At 35.3% G+C, this 24,595-nt stretch overlaps 1 protein-coding gene across 10 annotated transcripts in view; it reads right to left on the reverse strand.

Moving 5' to 3' along the window:
* Positions 1 to 695: 695 nt before the first annotated feature.
* The window catches only part of FOXN2 (forkhead box N2), a 64,946-nt gene continuing 41,046 nt past the window's right edge, over positions 696 to 24,595 (reverse strand). For all 10 annotated transcript variants that reach the window (XM_008976261.4, XM_008976257.5, XM_003822684.6 and 7 more), the window contains 4 exons: positions 20,837 to 20,937; positions 17,289 to 17,353; positions 6,628 to 6,696; positions 696 to 5,067 (listed from right to left, as the gene is read on the reverse strand). In XM_008976261.4, the coding sequence (XP_008974509.1) occupies positions 4,544 to 5,067; positions 6,628 to 6,696; positions 17,289 to 17,353; positions 20,837 to 20,937 (759 nt within the window). In that variant the 3' untranslated portion in view covers positions 696 to 4,543. The remainder of the gene's footprint in view (positions 5,068 to 6,627; positions 6,697 to 17,288; positions 17,354 to 20,836; positions 20,938 to 24,595) is intronic.

Consider the following 24,595-nt stretch of genomic DNA (forward strand, 5'->3'; position numbering starts at 1 on the left):
TATTTAGACATGTTTTCAACTCATTTGGGTAAATATCAATGAGTGTGATCTGTTTATCTTTTCTGGTGAGGTGTCCGTTCGGGTATTTAGCCCATTTTTAGATTGGGTTTTCTTATTGTTGCATTTTAATTCACCGAAGTTGTTGAACTTATTGGCATAAAGCTCTTGATGACTTTTTTTTTTTTTTTTTTTTTGAGATGCAGTCTCACTCCGTTGTGTAGGCTGGAGTGCAGTGGTGGGATCTCAGGTCACTGCAACCTCCGCCTCCTGGGTTCAAGCATTTCTCATGCCTCAGCCTCCTGGGTAGATGGGATTACAGGCGTTCGCCACTATACCTGGCTAATTTTCGTATTTTTAGTAGAGACGGGGTTTCATTATGTTGGCCAGGCTGGTTTCACATTCTACTCCATTTTTCCCAGTTATATTTCAAAATATTTCAGATACATGTAAATTAATAGGAAAAGAAGTTTAACTTTAGGAAGATAGTAATTTAATTAATGTCGTTTTAGCTTTCAATAATTAACATCTAAAAACCATAAAAAATACTTTTAAAAAAATTGAAATTAAACTGCATTTTTCATTTCCTTGACTCCAATTTGAATGGAAAGTGTGTGTAGCAGTATAGCCATCACATCTGCCCTACCATCCTTCTCCTGTCTCACCCTATCCTACAAAAGATCAGAGAAAGCACAAAAAAAGTTATAAAACAAAATTTATTATGCAATACTTTCTCATAATGAATTGCATCTCTTTGGTAAAAATAAACTTTATAAACATTTTAATAATCAGAGATTAGATACAAAAACTAAGTATTTGTAAGTTGTTTTTAATATGAGCAAAGACTGGCAACTGAGAAGTGGTTCACTTGTGACTGGTCATCTACTGGCAGTTATAACTCAAACCGGGACAATTTTTATGCTACATCAGAAAAGAGGATAAGGAAACAGTTTGATAACAAATTTGTTGAATCAGAAAGCATTCTTACACTTTCATTTAAAAATAAATAATAGTTACAATCAATTGGCAATTATACATTTTTATACACTATATGATGGCAACATACTTTAAAATTAAGCACTTAGTTTAATAAGAAATGTACAACGATTTAAAAAATAAGTTTTGACAATGGCACTGGCAGTTAGATGCAAAGAATATGCTTTAAGAAAAAAAATGGCAGGTATAACATTAAAATACTCGAATTCACCTTTCAATAAATATTTTTACTACATCATTAACATACTGAAGTAAACTTGGTTTAAATCAAAGCTTACACATTTCAAACTAAAAAAAATATATATAAAAAAACACCTGTAAGATATATGTAAACCAGAAAGCCTCAAAGTTTCTTAGATAAATGCTGTGATCTTCACAAAAGGGTGTTAAGTTGTTGTAGTATTTAAGACAATGGTCTTTACAGCTTTGTGAAGTATTCACATCTGTTGCTTAAATTGCTGGCAAAGGCCTCCTGGTCTACCAAGACATATACATTCCCTCCTTAACACATTCTCTAGTTTGACTTTGTGCTAAAGTATATTTAACTGAACCTCTAGTATGAGCCCTTTACATAATGCCTCAGAAAGTAGCAAAAAGAAAAAAATATATATATACTAAACTTTACTATATACAAAGGAATCCAAGTTAAAAGAAGTCATGCTGGCTATGAGGACAGGAAAGGCTTGAAGGTGGAAAAAGGGAGGTGATCCACCTTTTCCATGAATTCAGGTAATCTGTTTTCTTTCTCTGAATTTGAAAAGTAAAATAATAACTGATTTAGTAATATATTGCACAAAAAAACTTCAAAAATATATATTCAAGAAACACTGATTCTGTTTGGGATGTGAAGATGAACAATTGTGTTGAATCAAAGCTTTTTACTAGGGATCTATTATAAACTGGAATCAGCTGCAACAAAACATATTCTTTTGACGTAAGGCAAATTATATGTTAGCTTATATCACAGTTTTTAGGATATGTTGGAAAACATGTAACCTCCTTGGAGTTTCTAAGTTGACTTTATTACAGGAAAATTTGTATTATTATAGGGAATACAATTTCCAGGCCATAGGACTTGGAATGACTCTACTTAATTGTGTGGTTATTAGTCATGTTTCTCAAAACACCTGAGGAATGAGAGCATACTCTCAATGGAAGTAGTAAATGGAGGACCATAATTTAAAAGGTTCTTCCCTTGAAAATAACTGACTTGGTATGTTAGCAAGTGGAAGGTGATGCATTAAATTATGTTTAAGAAACTGTAAAATATTGTGTAACCTCTCCCTGTTAGCTTTCAGTGCACAAGTGTTTATCATCCTTGCTAGTGATGAATATAACTTAAACATTTAAATTCGTGGGAAGAGTGAATAAAAAGGAAGAGAAAAATCAAAAGATGTAAAGAATTACTGTTACATACATCAAGACAAAATAACTTTGAAGATCCCTATTAGAGCTGGAACTAACTCTGCTTCTCTTTCCTTTTCTTATAAAGAGTAATTATCTAATGGACAGAAACCAGGTAGCACATTTGTGATACAGAATTTCAGCAGAACAAAATAAACTGGTGCCAGATCACTGAAACACTGTTCCTAAGGTCTATCCAGAGGCTATGGTAAATAACTTAAAAATAGTTATTAAGATGATGTGTATTATCTATTATTTATACTGTGGTTAAAGCATTTTTGGGTTTTTGGTGTTTTATTCACTGTCTATAATAAAAGTTAACTTGGTTTAGCCATTTTCTGTAGATGTGATCGATCTAAAGAAAAAACCCAAATACCTCATCCTGCATGCTTGAGGGTTTTCATTATTAACAAATTTAAAAATTACTATATTTTGACAGCACCAGTTCATTAATGTGGCTATCCAGGTTAAATTAAATTTAACATGGAAACAGAACAGAGAACATTAATACTGTTATCCCTGACTTAAAGTCTTGTCAATTGAAAAAAAAGTTTTTAAAATCATTTCTCTCATTTGACAGTTTTGCCAAAATAAAAATTAAAAGTTAAAATTTGTCTCTTAAAAAATGCTTTATAATCACAGAAACAGCTGAAAGCAGCAAATCAACATCATGACCTTGACTGTGCATATGTGTATATGTATGTGTACATATGTATACAATCTATCAGAATAATGAAAACAAGGTCATTGTCTATGACTTAGGATGTAGCATAAGACTGAACTTTCAGAAAGTTGCTTCCACCATTGTAAAAAAAAGATACAATGAATTAGTTTAGCATCCTGTTGTTTCTGAATAATCTAATCAAATTATACAAATGATACTATGAAAAACTGTCTCATATAAGCAGACTGTTCAAATAGTTAAGATACTTAGTCAAAGCACTTTTGGAGTAGTACCAGAAAATCTTTTTCTCATGGATCAATGGCACTATAGGTTATTACACTGCCTCCTCAAAAGCGTGTATTGCATAAGATCAAATTTTATATGAATTTTGAAATTCATGAAGGTATTGTGTCCATAAAATTGCATTAAATCTATTAAGATTTAATTTGGTATACTTATGAATTTAATTCATACAAAGCTTGGACAGAAGTTTTTTCCTAAATGACCTACTTTATGTATGATAACATGCCATCAGTACTCAAAATGTTTCATTTCACTCCATTCCGATTATAAGATTCTCAGAATACAGTACACATGGCAGGCAAATGAAAGATTCTCTTATTACAAGTGTGTCAAAATGGGTGTACTCCATAACACACTTAATTGGCTATATCCTCTCACTGGATAACTTATACTCAACAAAGGCAGCTAGTGGCTAAAACTTAATGTTTGCAAAGCACTTCGGGAAAGAATAAAAGGCCCCAATAAATGCTATGCAGGATCTCTGAAGTAAAAACACTTCAAAGCTACCATTCTAATAGGAATTGGGAGTGTTCTTGGATGAAATGACACCACAAAATTGTCTTTTCTAAGTCTTAGAACTCTTTGTTGTATTCTCTACCTATGTAACCAAAAGAAACTTTCTAAACATCAGGATGTTTTTCAATTTATGTTTGTCTTTGCTCACACGACAACAACAAAAAAATTAGAAACAAATTAAGACAAAGTAAAAAAATTTCAATCTTATGTTACCGGATTGCGTGTCAGGAGAGAAGTATATGAAAAATACATCAGCAAAATTTTTAGCTGGTTCAGTAACTATAGTTACAGATTGGAAAAGAAAATGAAAAAAATTTATCGAGTTGCCAAATCTTACATTCTGGCATATTAACAGAAGAAAGGATTTTTGTCCCACAAGTTTAAGACAGAGGCTGGGGATTTTCTTATATAAAAATTTTCAAATCTTGGACACATTTATCACAAAAATTATGCTTTTAGGACTTCACATCATGTATTTCTGATCAGGCATGATCCTAACAGCAATTGTTTAATAAAAATTTTAAAAACCAAAAACCAAAAATGTTTTGAAAGAAATAAGTAATTAGTATCCCTTCCCTACCCTAAAACTAACGAAGTCCATTATGGCTTTGATATCCCTTGTAAAGAATTAAGTGAAAGAGTATTGCCACACTTTAAGTATTTCTATTTTTTCCGTTGCTTTTGATTTTGTGTCTTTGCAGTACTTATTAGGGAACCTAAACATGTACGAATTCCAGCAAGGTGGAGCAGAGATCCAGCTGCCTCTTTGAGCTCCTCATCAATTTCTTGACATGTCTGTTTTCGCATCTTTTTGCCTGACTGCCCTTTTTCAGAGATTTTTGCACAAGGCTGTGATGCATAGCCACTGTCTCCAAGAGGATCATCTTCATAGTCAACATCTGTATCTTCTTCACTGTGAAATCCTTCACTGCCATCACTTCCCACGTGACTATTCTTTGGGATAAATTCATATACCTCATCCACAGAAGACAGGGAAGACACGCTAGACCTGGATGCACAACGCTGTGCTGCCATGCTACTTGCACTGTAATTGTGATCTTCTTTTGGATCAATGCTGGTGGCTAAAGAATCACTCTCTTGTAATCGTACAGCACTGGGATGATGAAATGCATTGCCGTAACTCCTCTTTTTTTGCAATGCTGTTTTAAGAGGAAGAGGCTTCTCACCTGTGGAAAATAAAAGTTCCATCAATAGGTCAAATGTGTTTGGTTGCAAAAACAGACCAATTTTAAACTACTACATTACTCTTGAGCAACAAATGTTTTAGATTCATGATGCTTTGTAGATTTTTTATTTTTTTTTACCCAGATCACATCATTGTGCAAGCATTAATTTGAAACATTTAAAAACCATTTAACAATGTCTTGACTTTTCTATAGCATATATAACTATTTTGAATTGCTTACAAAGAATGCCTCAATATGAATGTACCACTGTTTAGCTAATCACTTCCGTGTTAATATTTAGGCTGTTTCCAATTTTTCATTAGTATAAATCATGCTGCAATACAAATCCTTCTGGATGCCTTTTCTTGAATATATGCAAGTAATTTTTAAAAAGAGATATGAAAAAATTGCTAAGGGATATATACATTTAAAATTATAATTGGTATTCTCAAATTGCCCTCCAAAGTGGTTGTACCAATTTACTCCCAACAGTGTATGACAAAACTTATTCCCTACTTAACACCATTCTCAATTACTTAAATTTTTTATAATTTTATGGACAAAAAAGTTACCTCAATATTATTTCATTTTGTGTTTCCCAAATTTCTAGAGAAGTTACACATCTTTTCACATGTGTATTGCCCACATATATTTCCTCTTCTAAGATCCACCTAGTCATATATTTTGCTGACTTTTCGGTTGAACTGTTTTCTTATTTCTTACTTGCAGAATCCTTTTTATGTATATACTTGATACTAATCCTTTGTTATATATGGAAAAAACATGTCTCCAGCATTTTATGTCACTTTTCTTAGATATATTTTGTTGTCAGAATGCTTTTTTTTTTTTTTTTTTGGAGACAGAGTCTCACTCTGTCCCTCAGGCTGGAGTGCAGTGCTCTCCAGCTCACTGCAGTGCTCATGGCTCACTGCAACCCCCACCTCCCAGGTTCAAGCAATTCTCCCACCTCAGCCTCCTGAGTAGCTGGGACTACAGGCATGCACCACCACATCTGGCTAATTTTTGTATTTCTTGTAGAGATGGAGTTTTGCCATGTTGCCCAGGCTGATCTGGAACTCCTGGTCTCAAGTGATCCACCTGCCTTGTTCTCCCAAAAGTGCTAGGATTACAGACGTGAGCCACCATGCCTGACCAGAATGCTAAAATTTTGATGTTTTATTAAATTTACCCATTTTTTTCCTTCATGGATTTTGCATTTTGTATCTTAAAGAAAGCTTCTCCTAGTCCACGTTCATAAATACACTTTACTTACTATATTTTCTTGTTTATAGTTTTCATTTTTACTTTTAGCTCTTTGAGTTCATTTTCTATATTTTTCTTCATTTCTTGGTCAATGTAAGAAAAATCACAGCATTAACTTCAATCTCTCAATTGCTCACATAAATTAATGAAAGTATAATAAAACAGAAACCGAGTTACTCAGATCAAAATACAATTTGGTTGGAAAGAAGTAATTTTGTCTGTAATAGTTATTTTATAGTCTAGGTTAAATTTGAAAAGGCACTAAAATTTTTTTTTTAAAAAGGCATGATTACTTACATTCTAAAATTCCTTGTTCTATAGAAGTATTTAAAAGCATCATTGCAGCAGCAGCATCAATATCAGATTCTGAAAAGGGAAAAAGTAATAATATTAATGTTCTTTATAAAGGAGAGGCTATTCTAAGTATTTGCATGCCCCCGAAGATAACCAGCGTCACAATTTTGGTGTATATTCTAAGAAAGCATAAACGCACATCAAACAAAAATGAGATATTATATATTATTCGGAAGTCTGATTTTGTTCACTTAAAATCACGAAACAGTTTTGTGAACAATACTGTGTAAAAGAGATGGAGAGATACCAGAAATAATGCAAGTTCTCTTCTTTAATTATTCACAATGAAAACGAAAACTTAAACTGTATTTCAGTAAGGTTTCCCCTTAAACAGATTAAATTAGCTAAGAATGTACATCGTTACTCCTTTTTTTTTTTTGCATTTTTACTTGAATACTATCATTACCTATGCATATCTGCAGTTATGAAGTACTATGTTAATTACATGCCAGTTACAGGAGATAAAAATATGTAATTCGTCAGTCTAGGTCATGTAAACCTATAAATGCTAAGTGAATAATTATGCAGAAACAAAAATAATTATTATTGTTTTTAGTCATGATTATACACAAGCCTACATGTACGACAAATTTATATAATATTCATGAAGTCAAATGGATACTCCATTAAAAATGGGCTTTAAAAGACTGGCAAAATCAGCAGGTTCTACAACAGATAAAGTTATGCTCTCATACCTACTTATATTTACTGCTGTAAGTTCTTCATCTTGGTGATATATTAGTCTGAATAACTAAAGAAAAGTAAAATGGTATAATCTAAATTACACCATTAATAATTAGAAAAGTTAGAAAATGTTTATAAATTTTAGCTTACAAAAAGACATTTAAAATAAGACTCAGATATGAAATTTCTAATCTATATCTCAAAGGTGGAAATTTTTATTACCATAAAGATTTCCTATTTACTTTCAATGTCTAATTTAAAAGTTATTGTAGATAATAAAGCCATGAAGATAATGACTTGTTTTCTCTCCAACTAGACCATAAACTCTCTTAAGGTAGGAAATGCTGTTGTTATTGATAACACTAACAGGCTTAAGTAAATCAGATGCTGGCCACTATGAAACAACACATAATACTTTACCTCTTTTTCCCCAAGTAAAATGTGACCTCATGATCCACAGCTAATATCTTACTGAATGGGGAAAAGCTGAAAGCGTTTCCCCTAAGAACTGAAACAAGAAAAGGATGCTCACTTGCACCACTCTTAGTCAACATAGTACTGGAAGCCCTAGCCAGAGCAATTAGGTAAGAGAAAGAAATAAAAGGCATCTATGTTGGAAGAGAGGAAGTCAAACGTCCCTGTTTGCAGACAACATGATCTTATATATAGAAAAAATAAAGATTCTACCAAAAAACTCTTAGAACTGATACAGTCAGTAAAGTTGCAAGATACAAAATTAATACACAAAAGTCAGTAATATCTCTATACACAAAACAACAAACTAGCTGAAAAAGAAATCAAGATGGCAATCTCATTCACAATAGCTACAAAAAATAAAATTAAAATACCTACAAAAAAGTTGAAGACAATACAAATAGACATCCCATACTCATGGATAGGAAAAATTACTATTGTTAAAATGACAATACTACCCCCAAAGCAATCTATAAGTTCTATCAAAATACCAATAATATCCTTCACGGAAATATAAAATAATCCTGAAAGTTGTATGGAACTACAAAAGACCCCAAATAGGCAAAACAATCTTGAGCAAAAAGAACAAAACTGGAGGCAAAATACGAACAGACCTCAAAATATAATACAAAGCTGTAGTAACCAAAAAAGCAAGGTACTGGCATAAAAATAAGACACATAGACCAATGGAACAGAATAGAGAACCTGGACATTAATTGACATATTTACAGCCAACTATTTTTTTTTTTTGGAGACAGTCTTGCCCTGCCACCCAGGCTGGAAGGCAGAGGAGTGTTCTCGGGTCACTGCAACCTCCATCTCCCAGGTTCAAGTGATTCTTGTGCTCAGTCTCCTGAACAGCTAGGATTACAGAGGCGTGCCACCACACTCAGCTAATTTTTGTGTTTTTAGTAGAGATGGAATTTCACCATGTTGGCCAGGCTGGTCTCAAACTCCTGGCCTCAAGTGATCTGCCTGCCTCGGCCTCCCAAAGTCCTGGGATTATAGGCATGAGCCACCGCGCCCCACCCCCTCCGCCAGTGGACTGATTTTTGACAAAGGTGCCAAGAATACTAACTGGGGGAAAGAAAGTTTCTTCAATAAATGATACAAAAGAAATTGGATATATATCTACAGGCAGAAGAATGAAACGAGACTCCCACTTGTCACCCTATACAAAAATCAGCTCAAAATGGATCAAAGACCTAAATGTAAGAACTGAAACAATAAAACTACCAGGAGAAAACAAAGATGAAACACTTCGGGACATTGGTCTGGGAAAAGATTTTATGAATGAGACCTCAAAAACATAGGTAACAAAAGCAAAAATAAACGGAATTATATCAAACTAAAAAGCTTCTGCACAGCAAAGAAACAACAGTGAAATGACAACCTACAGAATGAATAAAATATATGCAAACTACTCATCTGACAGGGGATTAACATCTGCAATATAAAAGGAACTCAAGCATCTCAACAGGAAAACAAACAAACCAAAATCCTCTAATTTAAAAATGGGCAAATGATCAGAACAGACATTGCTCAAAGGAAGACATACAAATGGCCAAGAAATTTAAAAAAATTAAGAGGAAAGGGAAATAGAGTGTTGGGGAAAGTGGTTACAATTTTAAATATAGAGGTCAGAGAAATCCTGAAGGAGAAGGTAGGCTACACAGTTGGGCAAAGACCTCAGGGAGGGAAAGAATGATATCTGAGGGAAAAGAGTATTGGGCAGAAAGAAGAGCAAGTACAAAGGATTTGAATCAATGATGCCCACATGCCACATCCAAGAGGCTAGCAAAAACAATGACCTCTCCAATTCCTGTCTTTTAGGATGAAGCCTGAGGCAATTCTTTTTGAGTTCAGTATTCTAACACCTCTGAAGAAGAACATTTGCAGCCGCTAGCCCATATTGTGTCTCTGTGTGAGTTGGAAAAAAGGCAAATCTTCCTCCAGGTGAATGGTTCCCTATTCAAGGCACACAGCTAGACGAATGGAATGTGGGCTGAATTTCAGGCCCCACTCACTGCCTTAAGCCAGGTGGACTTGCAGAGGGCACAACTTGCATGGCATTATGCAAAAGCCCCAACAGAGAGATTACTTCTCCATAAACTAATTTTTCTTTTTTTTTTTCTTTTCTTTTTTTGAGATACAAGGTCTCCCTCTGTCACTCAGGCTGGAGTGTAGTGACACAATTATGGCTCACTGTAGCCTCAACCTCCCAGGCTCAAACGATCCTTCCACCTTAGCTTCCCAAGTAGCTGGGACCACAGGCATGTACCACCGCACCTGGCTAATTTTTATTTGTATTTTTTGTAGAGATATGGTTTTACCGTGTTGCCTGAGCTCAAGTGATCCTCCCGCCTCAGGCTCCCAAAGTGCTGGGATTACAGGTGTGAGCCACTGTGCCCAGCCTAATTTTTCTTTTTAATAAAAAGGATCTACCTTGCTTCTAATTTTATAAAAGAGTAAGGTGATGGTAAAATAATCTAAAAAGAAAATGCACTATAATGAGAAACCACTTACAGAAACTTTATCTTATAAATGAAGCACCTATAAAATATACTTACTAAAAAATTAGTATATCTCTAACTTGACTTCTTTTTTTTGAGATGGAGTTTCACTCTTGTCGTCCAGGCTGGAGTGCAATGGCACCATCTCAGCTTACTGCCACCTCCGCCTCCTGGGTTCAAGTGATTCTACTGCCTCAGCCTCCTGAGTAGCTGGGATTACAGGCACTCGCCATCACACTCAGCTAATTTTTGTATTTTTAGTAGAGATGGGGTTTCATCATGTTGGTCAGGCTGGTCTTGAACTCCTGACCTCAGATGATCCACCCGCCTTGGCCTCCCAAAGTGCTGGGATTACAGGCGTGAGCCCCCCGCCTGGCCTAACTTCACTTCTTTTAACAAACATCCATTATGATTCAAGGAACATTATTTTGAAACACAACACCTAAAACTGGTAAGAGGCTTATCCTGATAACATAAGAAAGCTACATGAATACCATTTCTGAATATTGTAAAGTGATAACAAATTAAGTACTGTTTCTATAACAGTAGAATGGTAGGAAAAATACACCTTAAATAGATTTATTTATGGTAGATAACTTATAGCCAAATTAATTTGAAATCTCCAACATGAAATTAACTTTGTGAAACCAAACACTTCTTTGCAAAAGGATTTTGCCTGTATCTTATTTGTTTAAAACATTTATAAGTGTGCTTCCTGCAATGCCTTGCCAATTAACTGTGAAAAAAAGTTTAACATCAACATTAAAAATAAGCAATGAATGATCCAAATCACCATCATAATAGAGAACACCTGATTATCAATGATTTGTCCAAGGTACAGTCTTGAACTTCGTGGAACAAAAGCAATAAAAATTCTCTGGGTAGAACTTACAATTTTTAATTATAGTACCCAATCTATTTTTGTTGATTCGTTCATTATTTATCAACAGGGTCTCACTCTGTTGTCCAAGCTGGAGTGCAATGGTGCAATCATGGCTCACTGCAACCTTCACCTCCCAGGTTCAAGTGATCTGCCCACCTCAGCCTCTCGTGTAGCTGGAACCACAGGTGTGTACCACCACGCCCGGCTAATTTTCATATTTTTGGTAGAGATGGGGTTTCACCATGTTGCCCTAGAGATGGGGTTTCACCATGTTGCCCAGGCTGGTCTTGAACTCCTGAGGGATCCATCTCGGCCTCCCAAAGTGCTGGGATTACGAGCATGAACCACCGCGTTCAGCCAATTTTGCTATGAAATTTAAACTGAAGACTCATTTGTTTATTGTCACATTTGAAAATACTTCATAATGGTATTTTTTCATTGATAAAGTACTTTATGCTATTTTAAAGGTGGCTCTGTTTTTAAAAACAATAACACTATTAGCTGTATTATCTAACATATCCAGTTCAAAAGGAACCAAAATTTGATAGTTTCAAACATGCTACTGATTTCATAACTGGTTCAAACAAAACCGTGTCAACACCATGAATTTGGCTAAGCGTGGTGGCTCACGCCTGTAATCCCAGCACTTTGGGAGGCCGAGGTGGGTGGATCACTTGAGGTCAGGAGCTCGAGACCAGCCTGGCCAATATGGTGAAACCCCGTCTCTACTAAAAATACAAAAATTAGCCGGGTGAGGTCATACGCGTCTGCAATCCCAGCTACTTGGGAGGCTGAGGCAGGAGAATCACTTGAACCCAGGAGGTGGAGGTTACAGTGAGCGAAGATCGTGCCACTGTACTTCCAGCCTGGTTGACAGAGCAAGACACCATTTCAAAAAACAAAAAATAAACAACAATTTAAAAAACCTGTTAATTTGTGCCTGTTGGTTTTTATTTCCTTAACCTTGATGTTGGGAAATGATTAAAAATAATTAAAAACAATTCAAAGACACTAGTTTTAGCCATATGAGAGTAAGGTTATAAGTCGAGCATATTTCTGTTGTTTGACTCTCAGTCCATTTGTGTAAGGAATGATATGAGAACTATAGAAATAATTCAAATGGTATAAGCTTTGTAGTAATTACAAAAGGATTTATTGTCTCTATCAAAACTAATATATACATTTGCAGAGCATCCAGATGGAGAAGCTGTCTCTTGTAATTCTCTGAAGTAGAAGAATAGTTTCAATAAATTACCAACACTTTAAGCTGTCTGGACCACTGGTTTAGTTTCATTTCAATAAGACACAAATCTTAGCTTTACATGTAGCCCTAACATCACCATCAACTACCTTAATTTTATATCTGTTTGTAGTATACCAGGTGCTTTTAGCAGTTAGTATAACTACTAAAATTTACTAACTGGAATGTGAGTTCCATTTTTGTCTGCTTTTTTCACTGATGTACCTTGGTGTCTAGAACAGCTCAGTAATATTTTTAAACAGGTGAATTTACTCTAAATACACACCAAACCAAACTATTGACCAAAAAAAATTTTGTTCTGCTATCTCAGTGTAAGAATCCTGTGTCTCCTGCTATCTATTATACAATGCCATAACATTGATACTGTCACATAAAAGTCATTGTAAGTTGATCAAGAGACAACAAACACACTGCTGCACCTGTTTAGGCTGATAACAGTTTCTGGAGTTCTAAGCCTAATCTCTCCCTTTAGTTTTCCGTGTCTAAAGGTAGCTCTAATATAATGATCAGTAAAGATGATTCTATGAAGTGTTAGATGAATATGTAAGTTTTAATATTGGAGGCCAATGATAATACCTAAGTGATCTTTATAAAACATAAAACTGACAATGTCACTTCACTATTTAAAGTTCTTCAGCAGGTCTCCCAGTGCCACTTATCTAGTAGGAGTCAGGCTTTGAAATTAGAATTATTCAATCTGAATCCTTCTTTGCCACTTACTAGTTGTGTGACCTTGAGAAGTTACTTAATCTCCCCAAACTTCAGTTTGCTTATCTGTAAAAGAGGGGCAGCAATACCTCAGAGGGTTGTTTTAAGGATTAAATTAGATAATGCATGCAAAGCATCAAGTAAGCAACTTAAGGCTTATTAATTGTTCTAGGCAGAGGAGGATGTTCAAAGTCCTTATTATGCTAAATAAGCTCTTAAACTTCTGCTACATTTGCCTTGCCCACGCAAATGACCACGTCTACCTGGTCTATATCAACATGCCAGACAGATTCCTAGCAACTGCCAGACAACTCTCTCTATTGTTATGATTCTCTCTGCCAGGGAGAACTTTTGTTCCACAAAGTTTGAGGTTGTACCTTGGACAAATCGTTGATAATCAGGTGTTCTCCATCTTTTTTTTTTTTTTTTTTGGAGTCTCACTCTGTCACCTAGGCTGGAGTGCAGTGGCGCGATCTCAGCTCACTGCAATCTCCACCTCCCGAGTTCAAGTGATTCTCCTGCCTTAGCCTCCTGAGTAGCTGGAATTACAGGCGTGTGCCAACACACACCCAGCTAATTTTTCTATTTTTAGTAGAGATGGGGTTTCACCATGTTGGCCAGGCTGGTCTTGAACTCTTGATCTCATGTGATCCACCTACCTCGGCCTCCCAAAGTGCTGGGATTATAGGCGTGAGCCACCATGCCCAGCCAAAGTATATATTTTCTAAGAGCAGGGCCTGGGTCTCTCATCTATGCATATCCCAAGGAACCTCCAACAGTGTCTGGCACAAGGAGTCTGGCTCAACAGTATTAGTTGTAATGAATGTCTAATCCACTTGGTGTTTTTTAAACTTCTCTCTAGAAATAATATAAAGAGGCAAGAGAAAATTTCCTCAGAAATATACCCCAAAACAACCAAGTTCAAAAATAAAATTCCCTAAATTTTTGTGAGGTTTTATGTTTTCTTCCCTTAAAATTCATGGAGAATTTTGTATTATATTCCAGGACAGATGTGCATTTGTTTTAACCTAGAATGCCAACGACCTCCCCACTAAGTTAATTATTACTAGAGGAACGGGCCTAAGACTCATGCATATAGGAATGGAGGTAAGGTGCTGGTAGCACTAGACAGATGATGCATAACACGTACAAGTCATTAGATGAAGAAGAAGTACCTGTGCCCTAGTAAATGAAAAACATGCAGCTGAAACTAGCAGCAAAAACTTGTGGAAATGTCTGTTCCCCAAAGAAAGAAAGAATTTGGATAGAACAGAACAAGAGCAAGAAAAGATTTTAAGTAAACTCCAGAATTCACAAAGAAAATGTTCTCAAAATATGTATACGAACTGAGCTTTAGAGAATAAGTGTCAGACTTTACTGAGGCAATACAAAGATAAAGGCATTTTGGCAATACCTAAATGTAAAGAGAAACCACATTTGACTGATGTAGGTAACAGGAACACGGATATTTGTCTTATGTTAAGACAGAACATTATTTGAAACAGATCCCCTATCCATTTAACTTCTTTGCAGGGTTCTCTAGAACTTTTTCATATTCTTTTCCTCCTTTATTTTTAAAGATATCAGCACACTGCTTCTGAGGCTCAGTTTAGTATAGTTCCAAAGAGCCAAAATATTTCTGATACACAGAAAGGTTTTCATCCGAAATTTTCTATTTTTAAAGGTTATGAAAATGTCTCTAGGCTCCAAAGCAACACTAGGAAAACTGATTTTAATATACTACTAATCTACAAGAAAAAAACCCACTAATTCAGAATTTTGATATACTTTTAAAAAGTCAACTTATTACCTTTTAAAATTAAAGTTCTTCAGATTAAATAACCTACAGGAGAAATATCTTCAAGCATATTCTAACTCGAGGGATGACAAACTTCTTCAGTAAAGGGTCAGAAGGTAAATATTTTAGGCTTTGCATGCTAAGAGGCAAAACCCAGGATATAATATGTAGGTCTCTGTTGCAATGAATTTTCACAGTCTTGAAATTTTATTGTTATTTGTGATTTTGTTTTCTCCAACCATTTTACAAATGTAAAACCATCCTTAGCTCATGGGACACCCAAAAACAGATGTCAGGCCAGATATGGCCATGGGCCATAGTTTGCCAACCCCTTTTCTAGTCTAAGATAGACCTGAAAAGGTAATAACTCTACTGATATTACTAAAAAATTCAATCCTATTTTCAATGAAAAATACCCATAAAAATAAATGGAAAAGGGATATAAAACCGTATACACAGTGTGAATCTAGTATCTGGAGAAAAAGTATGTGTGTGTTTATGTATGTGTCCCTGTACATACATGCATGCAAGTGTATCTATTCACATATGTGGCATTAAAAAAAACCCAAAGGAATTATATCAAAATGTTAACAACAAAATTAGCCAGGTGTGATGGCACCTGTAGTCCTAGCTACTTGGGAGGCTAAGGTGGGAAGATGGCTTGAGCCCAGGATTGTGAGGCTATGGTGAGTCATGACTGTGCCATTGCCCTCTGGCCTCGGTGACAGAGTGAGAACCTGTCTCAAATAAATAAATAAATAAATAAAAATAAAATATTAACAATGGGATAAATGACTTTACTTTCTCTTTAATAAATGTTTTTATTGCCCAAATTTCCTATAATAAATACATAATACTTTTTAAAATAGAAAAATGTTAAAACAGCAACAACAAAATATCCCAAATTTTTATCTGATTTTTTTATGAATTAAAATACAGTCATGTGCACCTGTAGTCCCACCTATTTGGGAAGCTGAGGTAGGAGATCACTTGAGCCCAGGCATTCAGAAGATCAGTGTGGGCAACATGGCAAGACGCCATCTCTTAAAAATAAAACAAATAAATAAAAATGCAGTCATACTTTGTTTAATGATGGGAATATGTTCTGAGAAATGTACTGTTAGGTGATTTTGTCACTGTGTGAACATCATAGAGTGTGCTTAAACCTAAATGGTATAGCCTACTACACACCTAGGATTGCTCCTGAGCTACAAATCTGTACACCATGTTACTGTACTGAGTACTATAGGTAATTGTATCACAAATGGTATTTGTGTATCTAAACACAGAAAAGGTACAGTAAATGATCTATTAGTTTCTGCCAGGGAACAAAAAAGGGGGTACAATAAAAACACTATACAAATATTTAAAATGGTACACCTGTATAGGGTACTTACCATGAATGAAGCTTGAAGGACCGGAATTGCTCTGGGTGAGCCAGAGAGTGTTAGTGGTGAGTGAATGTAGAGGCCTAGGATATTACTGTACACTACTGTAGACTTTATGAACAGTGTACACTTAGGCTGCACTAAATTGATTTTTTAATTTTTTCTTTCTTCAATAATACATTAACCTTAGTTTACTGTAAACTTTTACTTTATAAACTTTTTAATTTTTTAAATTTTTACTCTTTTGTAATGACAGCATAAAATACATAATACAGCTGTATAAAAATATTTTATTTATAACCTATAAGCTTTTTTCTATTTTTAAATTAACTTTTTTTTAACTTTTTAGTTAAAAACAAAGATACAAATACACACATTAACCTGAGCATACACAGGGTCAAGATCAATATCACTGTCTTCTGCCTCTACATTTTTGTCCCACTGGAAGGTCTTTAGGGACAATAAACACAGGGAGCTGTCATCTTACTGTAACAATGCCTTCTAGAATACCTCCTAAAGGACCTGTGTGAGGCTCTTTTACAGTTAACTTTTTTTAATTGGTGGAAGGAGTATACTCAAAAATAACAGTAAGAAGTATAGTAAATACATAAACTAGTGACATAGTTTATTACCATTATCAAGTATTAACATATGTACATAACTACGTGCTATACTTTTACAGGACTAGCAGTGCAGTGAGTCCGCTTGCACCAGCATCACCACAAACTTCAGTAAATGCGTTGTGCCACAATGTTACAACAAGCTACCAGGGCACCAGGCAATAGAAATTTTTCAGCTCCATTATAATCTTAGGGGACCACCATTGTTATGCACCGCCTGTTGTTGACCAAAAGATTGTTGTGTGGTGCATGACTGTACTGATATTCACACATACCTTTGAGGTTTCGCACCTGGTTCTGCTTGATTACAGAGCTTAAATAGTGAGGTGATAAAGAACCACTGAAAAACAAACAGAAAAGCAAATATGCTTATAAAAATGTTTACTTCACTTTTTCCCCCTAATTTTTGACAGGTTCTCTCTCACTCTGCTGGCCGCCCAGGCTGGAGTGCAGTGGCATGATTTCAGCCTACTGCAGCCTTGACTTTCTGGGCTCAGGTGATCCTCCCACCTTAGCTGCCTGAGTGGCTGGGACCACAAGCATGCACTACCATGTGTGGCTAATTTTTAATTTTTTTTTGGTAGAGAAAGGGTTTTACCATGTTGTGCAAGCTAGTCTCAAACTCCTGGGCTCAAGCAGTCTACCTGCCTTGGCCTCCTACAGTGCTGGAATTACAGGCGTGAGCCACTTGCACCCAACTGTTTCACTTTTTATAGAACTTAGTCACAAATACAGCTAATTTGTACCACCAAAAACAAACTATTTTTACCTTGTTTTCTTTGCTAATACTACTCAATTTAGAAAGTCTGCCAAAGCAGAAACAGCATAGGAGCCAAAAGAGGTAAATCACAACTATTTGGATGTTCTTAGGCAAAATAATTAATCTCTTAGTTTCTTCATCTGTAAAATAGGAATAATTAAATCTCCCACATAGGCTGTTGTGATAATTAAATAAGAATAATGCATTTAAAATGCCTGGAACTATAGATAATACATGATAGTTACTGTTTGGTTTTGCATTGGATTCTTAAGTTTGATATAATACTAATATAGGTATTACCACAGAAATAAAAGCATTTACCAAAATTCATGGTTAAGGAACACTTGGTAGTGATAGCAAACAGGTATGTTCCTGATTTTATTAATAAACATAAAATTAAACTTTCTATATTCATGGAAAGACACCAACAGTTCTTTTTTTAATCCAGGAATTAAAATATTTTTAGGAAAAACTACTTCTCTTCTTTGGAATTTATGATAGCATGAAAAAAAAATCTATTTGTTAACGAACTTAAAAGTTTATTTCCTATTCATAGTTTTACATATACCGTATCTCACTCTTTTCCTCAGACTTACAAATTCTTATATGCAAGGGCTACACAAAAGCATGTCAGATGGAACTGTTATTTTGCCAAACAACATAAAGGGGAAAATGTTTCATTTTATATTAAGGGTTTAAAGTCAAAAGGTTATATATAACCCTTATGTTGTAGTTTAATCTTTTTTTTTTTTTTTTGAGACACAGTCTCGCTCTGTTGCCCAAGCTGGAGAGCAGCGGCGCAATCTCGGCTCACTGCAACCTCTGCCTCCTGGGTTCAAGATGATTCTCCTGCCTCAGCCTCCCGAGTAGCTGGGGTTACAGGCGCGTGCCACCACACCCAGCTGACTTTTGTATTTTTGGTAGAGACGGGTTTCAACATGTTGGCCAGGCTAGTCTCAAACTCCCGACCTCAGGTGATCCAGTGGCCTCGGCCTACCAAAGTGCTAGGATTACAAGCTTGAGCCACCTCACCTGACCATAGTTTTTATCTTCTTTTAAAGCCACAAGATCACTTCTAACATTTAAACTTATGATTAAGGCTAAAAGATAGAAACATGAAAATACAATATATCAAAGACAGCAAAATATATTTGTGATGGTTTAGAAAAAATGGTGCCAATTCTTTCATATAATCTTTTTTTTTTTTTTTGAGATGGGGTCTCAGTCTGTCACCCAGGCTGGAGTGCAGTAGCACCATCTTGGATCATTGCAACCTCTGCCTCCCAGGCTCAAACGATCCTCCCACCTCACCCTCCTGAGTAGCTGGGACCACAGGCGTGCACTACCCATGCCCAGGTAATTTTTGTATTTTTGGTGGAGACAGGGTTTCGCCATGTTGTCCAGGCTTAATCTTCAGCAAAAAAAAAAAAAACCCAACACAGCTAAGTAAAACACATAGGTGAACATCAGTAGAACTCACCATTAGTTTCTAAATTATTATTTAAAATGCCTCATAATAACCAAAATTAATTAATAAAGATATCAATTTCCAAGTAAGAATATAAAATCTGGTAACTTCTTTTCTAGGTTGCATTTCATAAAGATAAACCACTCAGTTATTCTTTTTATAATGATCCATCTAATCTATAATATGGTAAAGAAGCTTAAAATCTCAGTGAGTGAATATATTACTGATATTTCAACTTCCCAGCTACTTACTGTATTCCAGCTACAACCACTCCTCTACAAGTTATCTAACAATACTTTAAGAATTCAAATTAACCACTATATGAAACGTTGATGATTGCTGCAGCTGGGAGTTCATTATAACTTTCTCTCTACTTTTTTCCATGTTTAAAAATTTCCATTTATTACTTTATTAAAAATCTTTTTAAATTTTTCAAAAAACAAGTTAGCCATTATAAACTACCCTTAAAGTATTTTAACCAAATCTGGGATTTTCAATTCAAATGAAGGTATATAATAAATTGGAGAAGACTCTAAAGTCTTCTTTAGAAAAAGGAAACAAAAATCAGATTTAAGAAGGTCATATTATTTTCCGATTTAACTTAAAATGAGGAAGCTAGAAGATCAACAGGGGTTACTGGGATTGAAAACAAAGACAAGGAAAATTATAAGCAAATACAGTACAACTATATTTACCAGAAAAAATAAAAACAAAGTTCAAAGCATTATTTTATTTGCCAAACATTTAAAAATTTTAGACTTGAACATACTTTTCAAATATTAAGTACTACGAAAAAAAACCTAAAACAGAAAAAGAAACCTACATATGTATATAAAATGTTATAATGACAAACTTAATAATCTTGTTAAAAAATTTTAAATGTATTTTTAATTTCCTTCATTTTTAGGTTAGCATTAGTATTGCAGACAATTAAAATGATCTGACCTGTTTGTAACTGAAATTATATTACAACTTTCTTTAGGGTTTACTTATACTCAGTATTGACTATATTTCCCAGAGTGTATGTTCTCAAATAACCAATTTCCTGTATTCTAGAAACACAAATTAGACCATAAGGAAAACTAACTTAGGCTAATGTCTTATCCATAAATACTTCTTAAAAAAAAAAAAGAAAAGAAAAGAAAAGAAAAAACAGGCCGAGGATGGTGGCTCACGCCTGTAATCCCAGCACTTTGGGAGGCAGAGGTGGGAGGATCACTTGAAGTCAGGAGTTAGAGACCACCCAGGCCAACATGGTGAAACCGTGTCTCTACTAAAAAGACAAAGATTAGCTGGGAGTGGTGGTGCGTGCCTGTAGTCCTAGCTACTAGGGAGGCCGAGGTGGGAGGATCACCTGAACCCAGGAGAGGGAGGTTGCAGTGAGCCGAGATCTCGCTACTGCACTCCAGCCTAGGTGACAGAGTAAGACTCTGTCCACAAAACAAAACAAAAACTAAAAACTAAAAACTAAATAAAACATAAATACTTCTTTATACAATAAAACAGAAACATAATACCCTGGACCTTTAAGTTGCTCCATCTCACACAGTGAAATCCTATAAATCACCACTGACAGTTATATGGAAGATCCTTACTTTTGTGAAGATGCTGAAGAAAAAGGTTGCTTCTTCAGTGCCTGGATAAGATTGGGTTTATATTCCGGATCAACACACCATAAGGAACCTTTTCCATTAACCTAGAATAAAATGCACAAGAATAACTAACTAGGAACTTTTATACATAAACAGTCAGCGTCTAAATGTTTTAAATAAATGTGCAGGGGGAAATAATCTCTAGCACCTTTTGAGTATGAAACTAAGGTTGAAGTGAGCTTGCTATGTGTGCACTGTAGTGACTAAAAGTCATCCTATGATGTACAAAACTTCCTCTAATTCACAAGATTAGTGAGGTTCAAATGTTATTAGCTTCTGGTTTTATATTATGCCTTTTCTACTTCAAAAACTCTTTCTTAAAATTTGAATTACCTTTACGACTACATTAACAATTATTTAGATAACAACAAAATTTACTTGTTTCCCATTCTCATACTCCTTTTTGCGTGTATCAAATCTTCTATGATATAAGCTATTATGATTGCTATTAAGATTTAATGTGATGATCTCCAGAGTCCTTCCATTTCCCACACTCTTTTTCAAGGTACTACTAGTCTATTATTGAGGCTCTTTTATCTCTGAATATCATTTCATAATTTTTATAGCAGAATGGCAAAATGAAAGAACACCGTTCTATAGGTTCAAAAACCAAGGTCCCGATCACTACTTATTGACTGGCTATGTGATATTGGGCAAATCATTTAATTTTTGAGAGTCAGACTTCTCATTTACATTTTACCCGTAAAGTAAAACAACAATGCAGGCCACTTCACTGAATTGTAATGAGATTCAAATAAGAGGATTTATATGCAAGAGACATAGCTGCAAAATAGGTGAATATTAAGGGGCCATTCTGAAACTGACATACGTAAGGGTTGCTGCATGTTGGTTGAATAATAGTATGTTCCTACTCCTTTACTTTCCACCGAGGAGGGAATTTTGAAAAAAAATCGACAATAAGAAAAAAATAAATTAGTTCTGAATAAAAGGCAAAAGTTAGGTGGTAAAAAAAAAAAAAAGGGATAAAATTAATTTAGGAGAGAATAAAACCTTTTGCCTGTGAAAAGGTGTAGCAATTGAGTGTAAGGCAGTTTTTTACTATGCTGGCAATTTATATAAATAGAAAAACCATGGTTGTCATATCACACTGTCATAAAGAAAGAAATGCACTGGATTATCAGGAGAAACATTTTCCTGGTGTTTAGCAGCAAGATATCACATTAACTATACTAAAAAAGTATTTGACATTTTCTTTTTTTTTTCAAGAAAAGACAAGTTTTACAAATGTATTTTTGGATTAAATGAAACTTCTTAACTTAGCTATATGTTCAGTCACCTGGACCAAATGATAAATGTGTTTTGATGACAAGGAAAAAAATGTTAGCACCAGGCCAGGTGCGGTGGCTCACGTCTGTAATCCTAGCACTTTGGGAAGCCGGCGAAGGTGATTGCTTGTGCTCAGGAGTTCAAGAGCAGCGTAAGCAACATAGCAAAACTCTGTCTCTACAAAAATAGAAAAAATTAGCCTGGTGTGGTGGTGCGCGCCTACAGTCTCAGCTATTCAGGAGGCTGAGGCCAGCCTGGGTGACAGAGTGAAACGCTGTCTCAAAAAAAAAAGGAAGAATTAAAATGTTAGCACCTACAACATCTTTTGCCCCAAAGCCAATTCAGTTTCATATAGAAAAGATACGCAGCATTACTTTTCATACACAGACCAAGACAATTATTTTAATAATGCTAGCCATGCTCTACCTTGGAATTCCTGAGATTACGCTCCTAGAAATTGTTTAGTTCAAGTCTACTTTTCAAATTCTATTGTGAGGGGACTGCAAATTGTTTTGATCACAGTAGAGTTGCTATTTCCTTGAAATAGCAAATTGGAAAAACTGGTATTGAAAACGTGCAGTTTCAGGGCAGTTAAGTATCTTGAGTATGATCTCAAGTAACAGTCTGGTTTATGTTACCATGGCAGCACTTCCTTTCACTGGGTCTGTTCATGAACTATCATGAACAAGAGATAAAACTCTGTATTTGCTAATCTACATTTTAAAGTCTACAGCAAAAAGAAACTTATTTTTAACTAATTTTCCACTTAAAAGCTTTGGTCCTATATTATTGGGCTTAGATGAGAGAATACAAATAATAACTGTTTAAAACTAAATTTGCCTATAACAAAATAGCCTTCTGTGCTACGGAAACAGGAAATGAGCATTCTCTCATTTTATTATTTTGCGTTTTAGAACTCTAAGGCTTCTGAACTTACTTGGTAGAGAACTGCTAAAGGTTTTGAAGAAATTTTGAATATACTAAAAGGTGAACTTTAAAAAGAATTGTCTTAACAGAAGTGGTAAAGACTAGATTGGGAGAAAAGGCAACGTTCATTATTCCTAAAATGTTTTTATGAACTTGTCCTGTATATTTTAATAGAGTTGCTCACCTTGTCTACTACCAAAAAGAAGGCAAAATGGCAAGGCCTAGATAAAACTATAAAGTGGTAATGATTTTCAGTGGCTTTTAGAACCTCTGAATTAAAAATAATTAACTGATTAAAATTTTACCACACTAGGAAAAAATTTAATTCCATGTTTCCCAGCTAAAGTCTCATAGTAATAATGTTTAAGATGGGCTTTATAAAAATTTAGAAAAGTACATACAAGACTTGGATATTAACTTTTTTTTTTTGAGACAGTCTCGCTGTGTCAATCAGGCTGGAGCGCAGTGGCGCGATCTCGGCTCACTGCAACCTCCGCCTCCCAGGTTCGGGCGATTCCCTTGCCTCAGCCTCCCAAGTAGCTGGGATTACAGGTGTGCACCACCATGCCCGGCTAATTTTTGTATTTTTAGTAGAGACAGGGTTCCACCATGTTGGCCAGCCTGATCTCGAACTCCTGACCTCAAGTGATCCACCTGCCTCGGCTCCCAAAGTGTTGGGATTACAGGCGTGAGTCACCACGCCTGGCCAATTTTTATTTATTTTTTAAATTGGAGACAGAGTCTTGCTCTGTCATCCAGGCTGGAATGCAGTGGCACGATCTTGGCTCACTGCAACCTCTGCCTCCGGGTTCAAGTGATTGTCGTGTCTCAACCTCCCAGAGTGCTGGAATTACAGGTGAAAGTGCCACTGTGCCCAGCCAGATGTTAACATTTAAAACATAAAGCCCAAACCAAAGCAAGCTGAACCAAAACAAAAGACAACCATATATAATTTTAACAAATTTAAAATCCAGAGACAAATAAATACCAAACCAGGATTGTTAGACCTGTCTTTTCAGAGTAGTAAAAATGGTATGATGATAGGGAGAAAAACATCTTAATCAGCAGCTGTATCAGCTGGCTATCATTACCACTTCATAGTTTGATCTAGACCTTGCCATTCTGCCTTCTATTGGGATTATCATCTCTAGATAACCGCCATTCATCAGAAAAGTGCTGTCAAGGTTGCCAAATCCAATTCTAACATTTAGTGCAACTAAGTATATTTGGCTTCCACAGATTGGAAGAAAAATACTGTCATTCTGTCACTGACCCAAGAAACATTTCATAAATTAAAAAAAAAAAAAATCCACATGCATTCCCAAATCTACTTGAATGTATCTCTTTCTGTCTAAATCTCAGACATTTAGGCAAAATAGTTAACTGATTTTTATGAGACGATTTACAAGTTCCTTCCCTCCCACCCTGACTCGTGGTGATAGCTTGCTAATTTTTATGCCAATATATTACCATTTCTATATTTATCCC

The sequence above is a fragment of the Pan paniscus genome, chromosome 12, assembly GCF_029289425.2.
Source record: "Pan paniscus chromosome 12, NHGRI_mPanPan1-v2.0_pri, whole genome shotgun sequence".
Taxonomy (NCBI): Eukaryota; Metazoa; Chordata; class Mammalia; order Primates; family Hominidae; genus Pan; species Pan paniscus.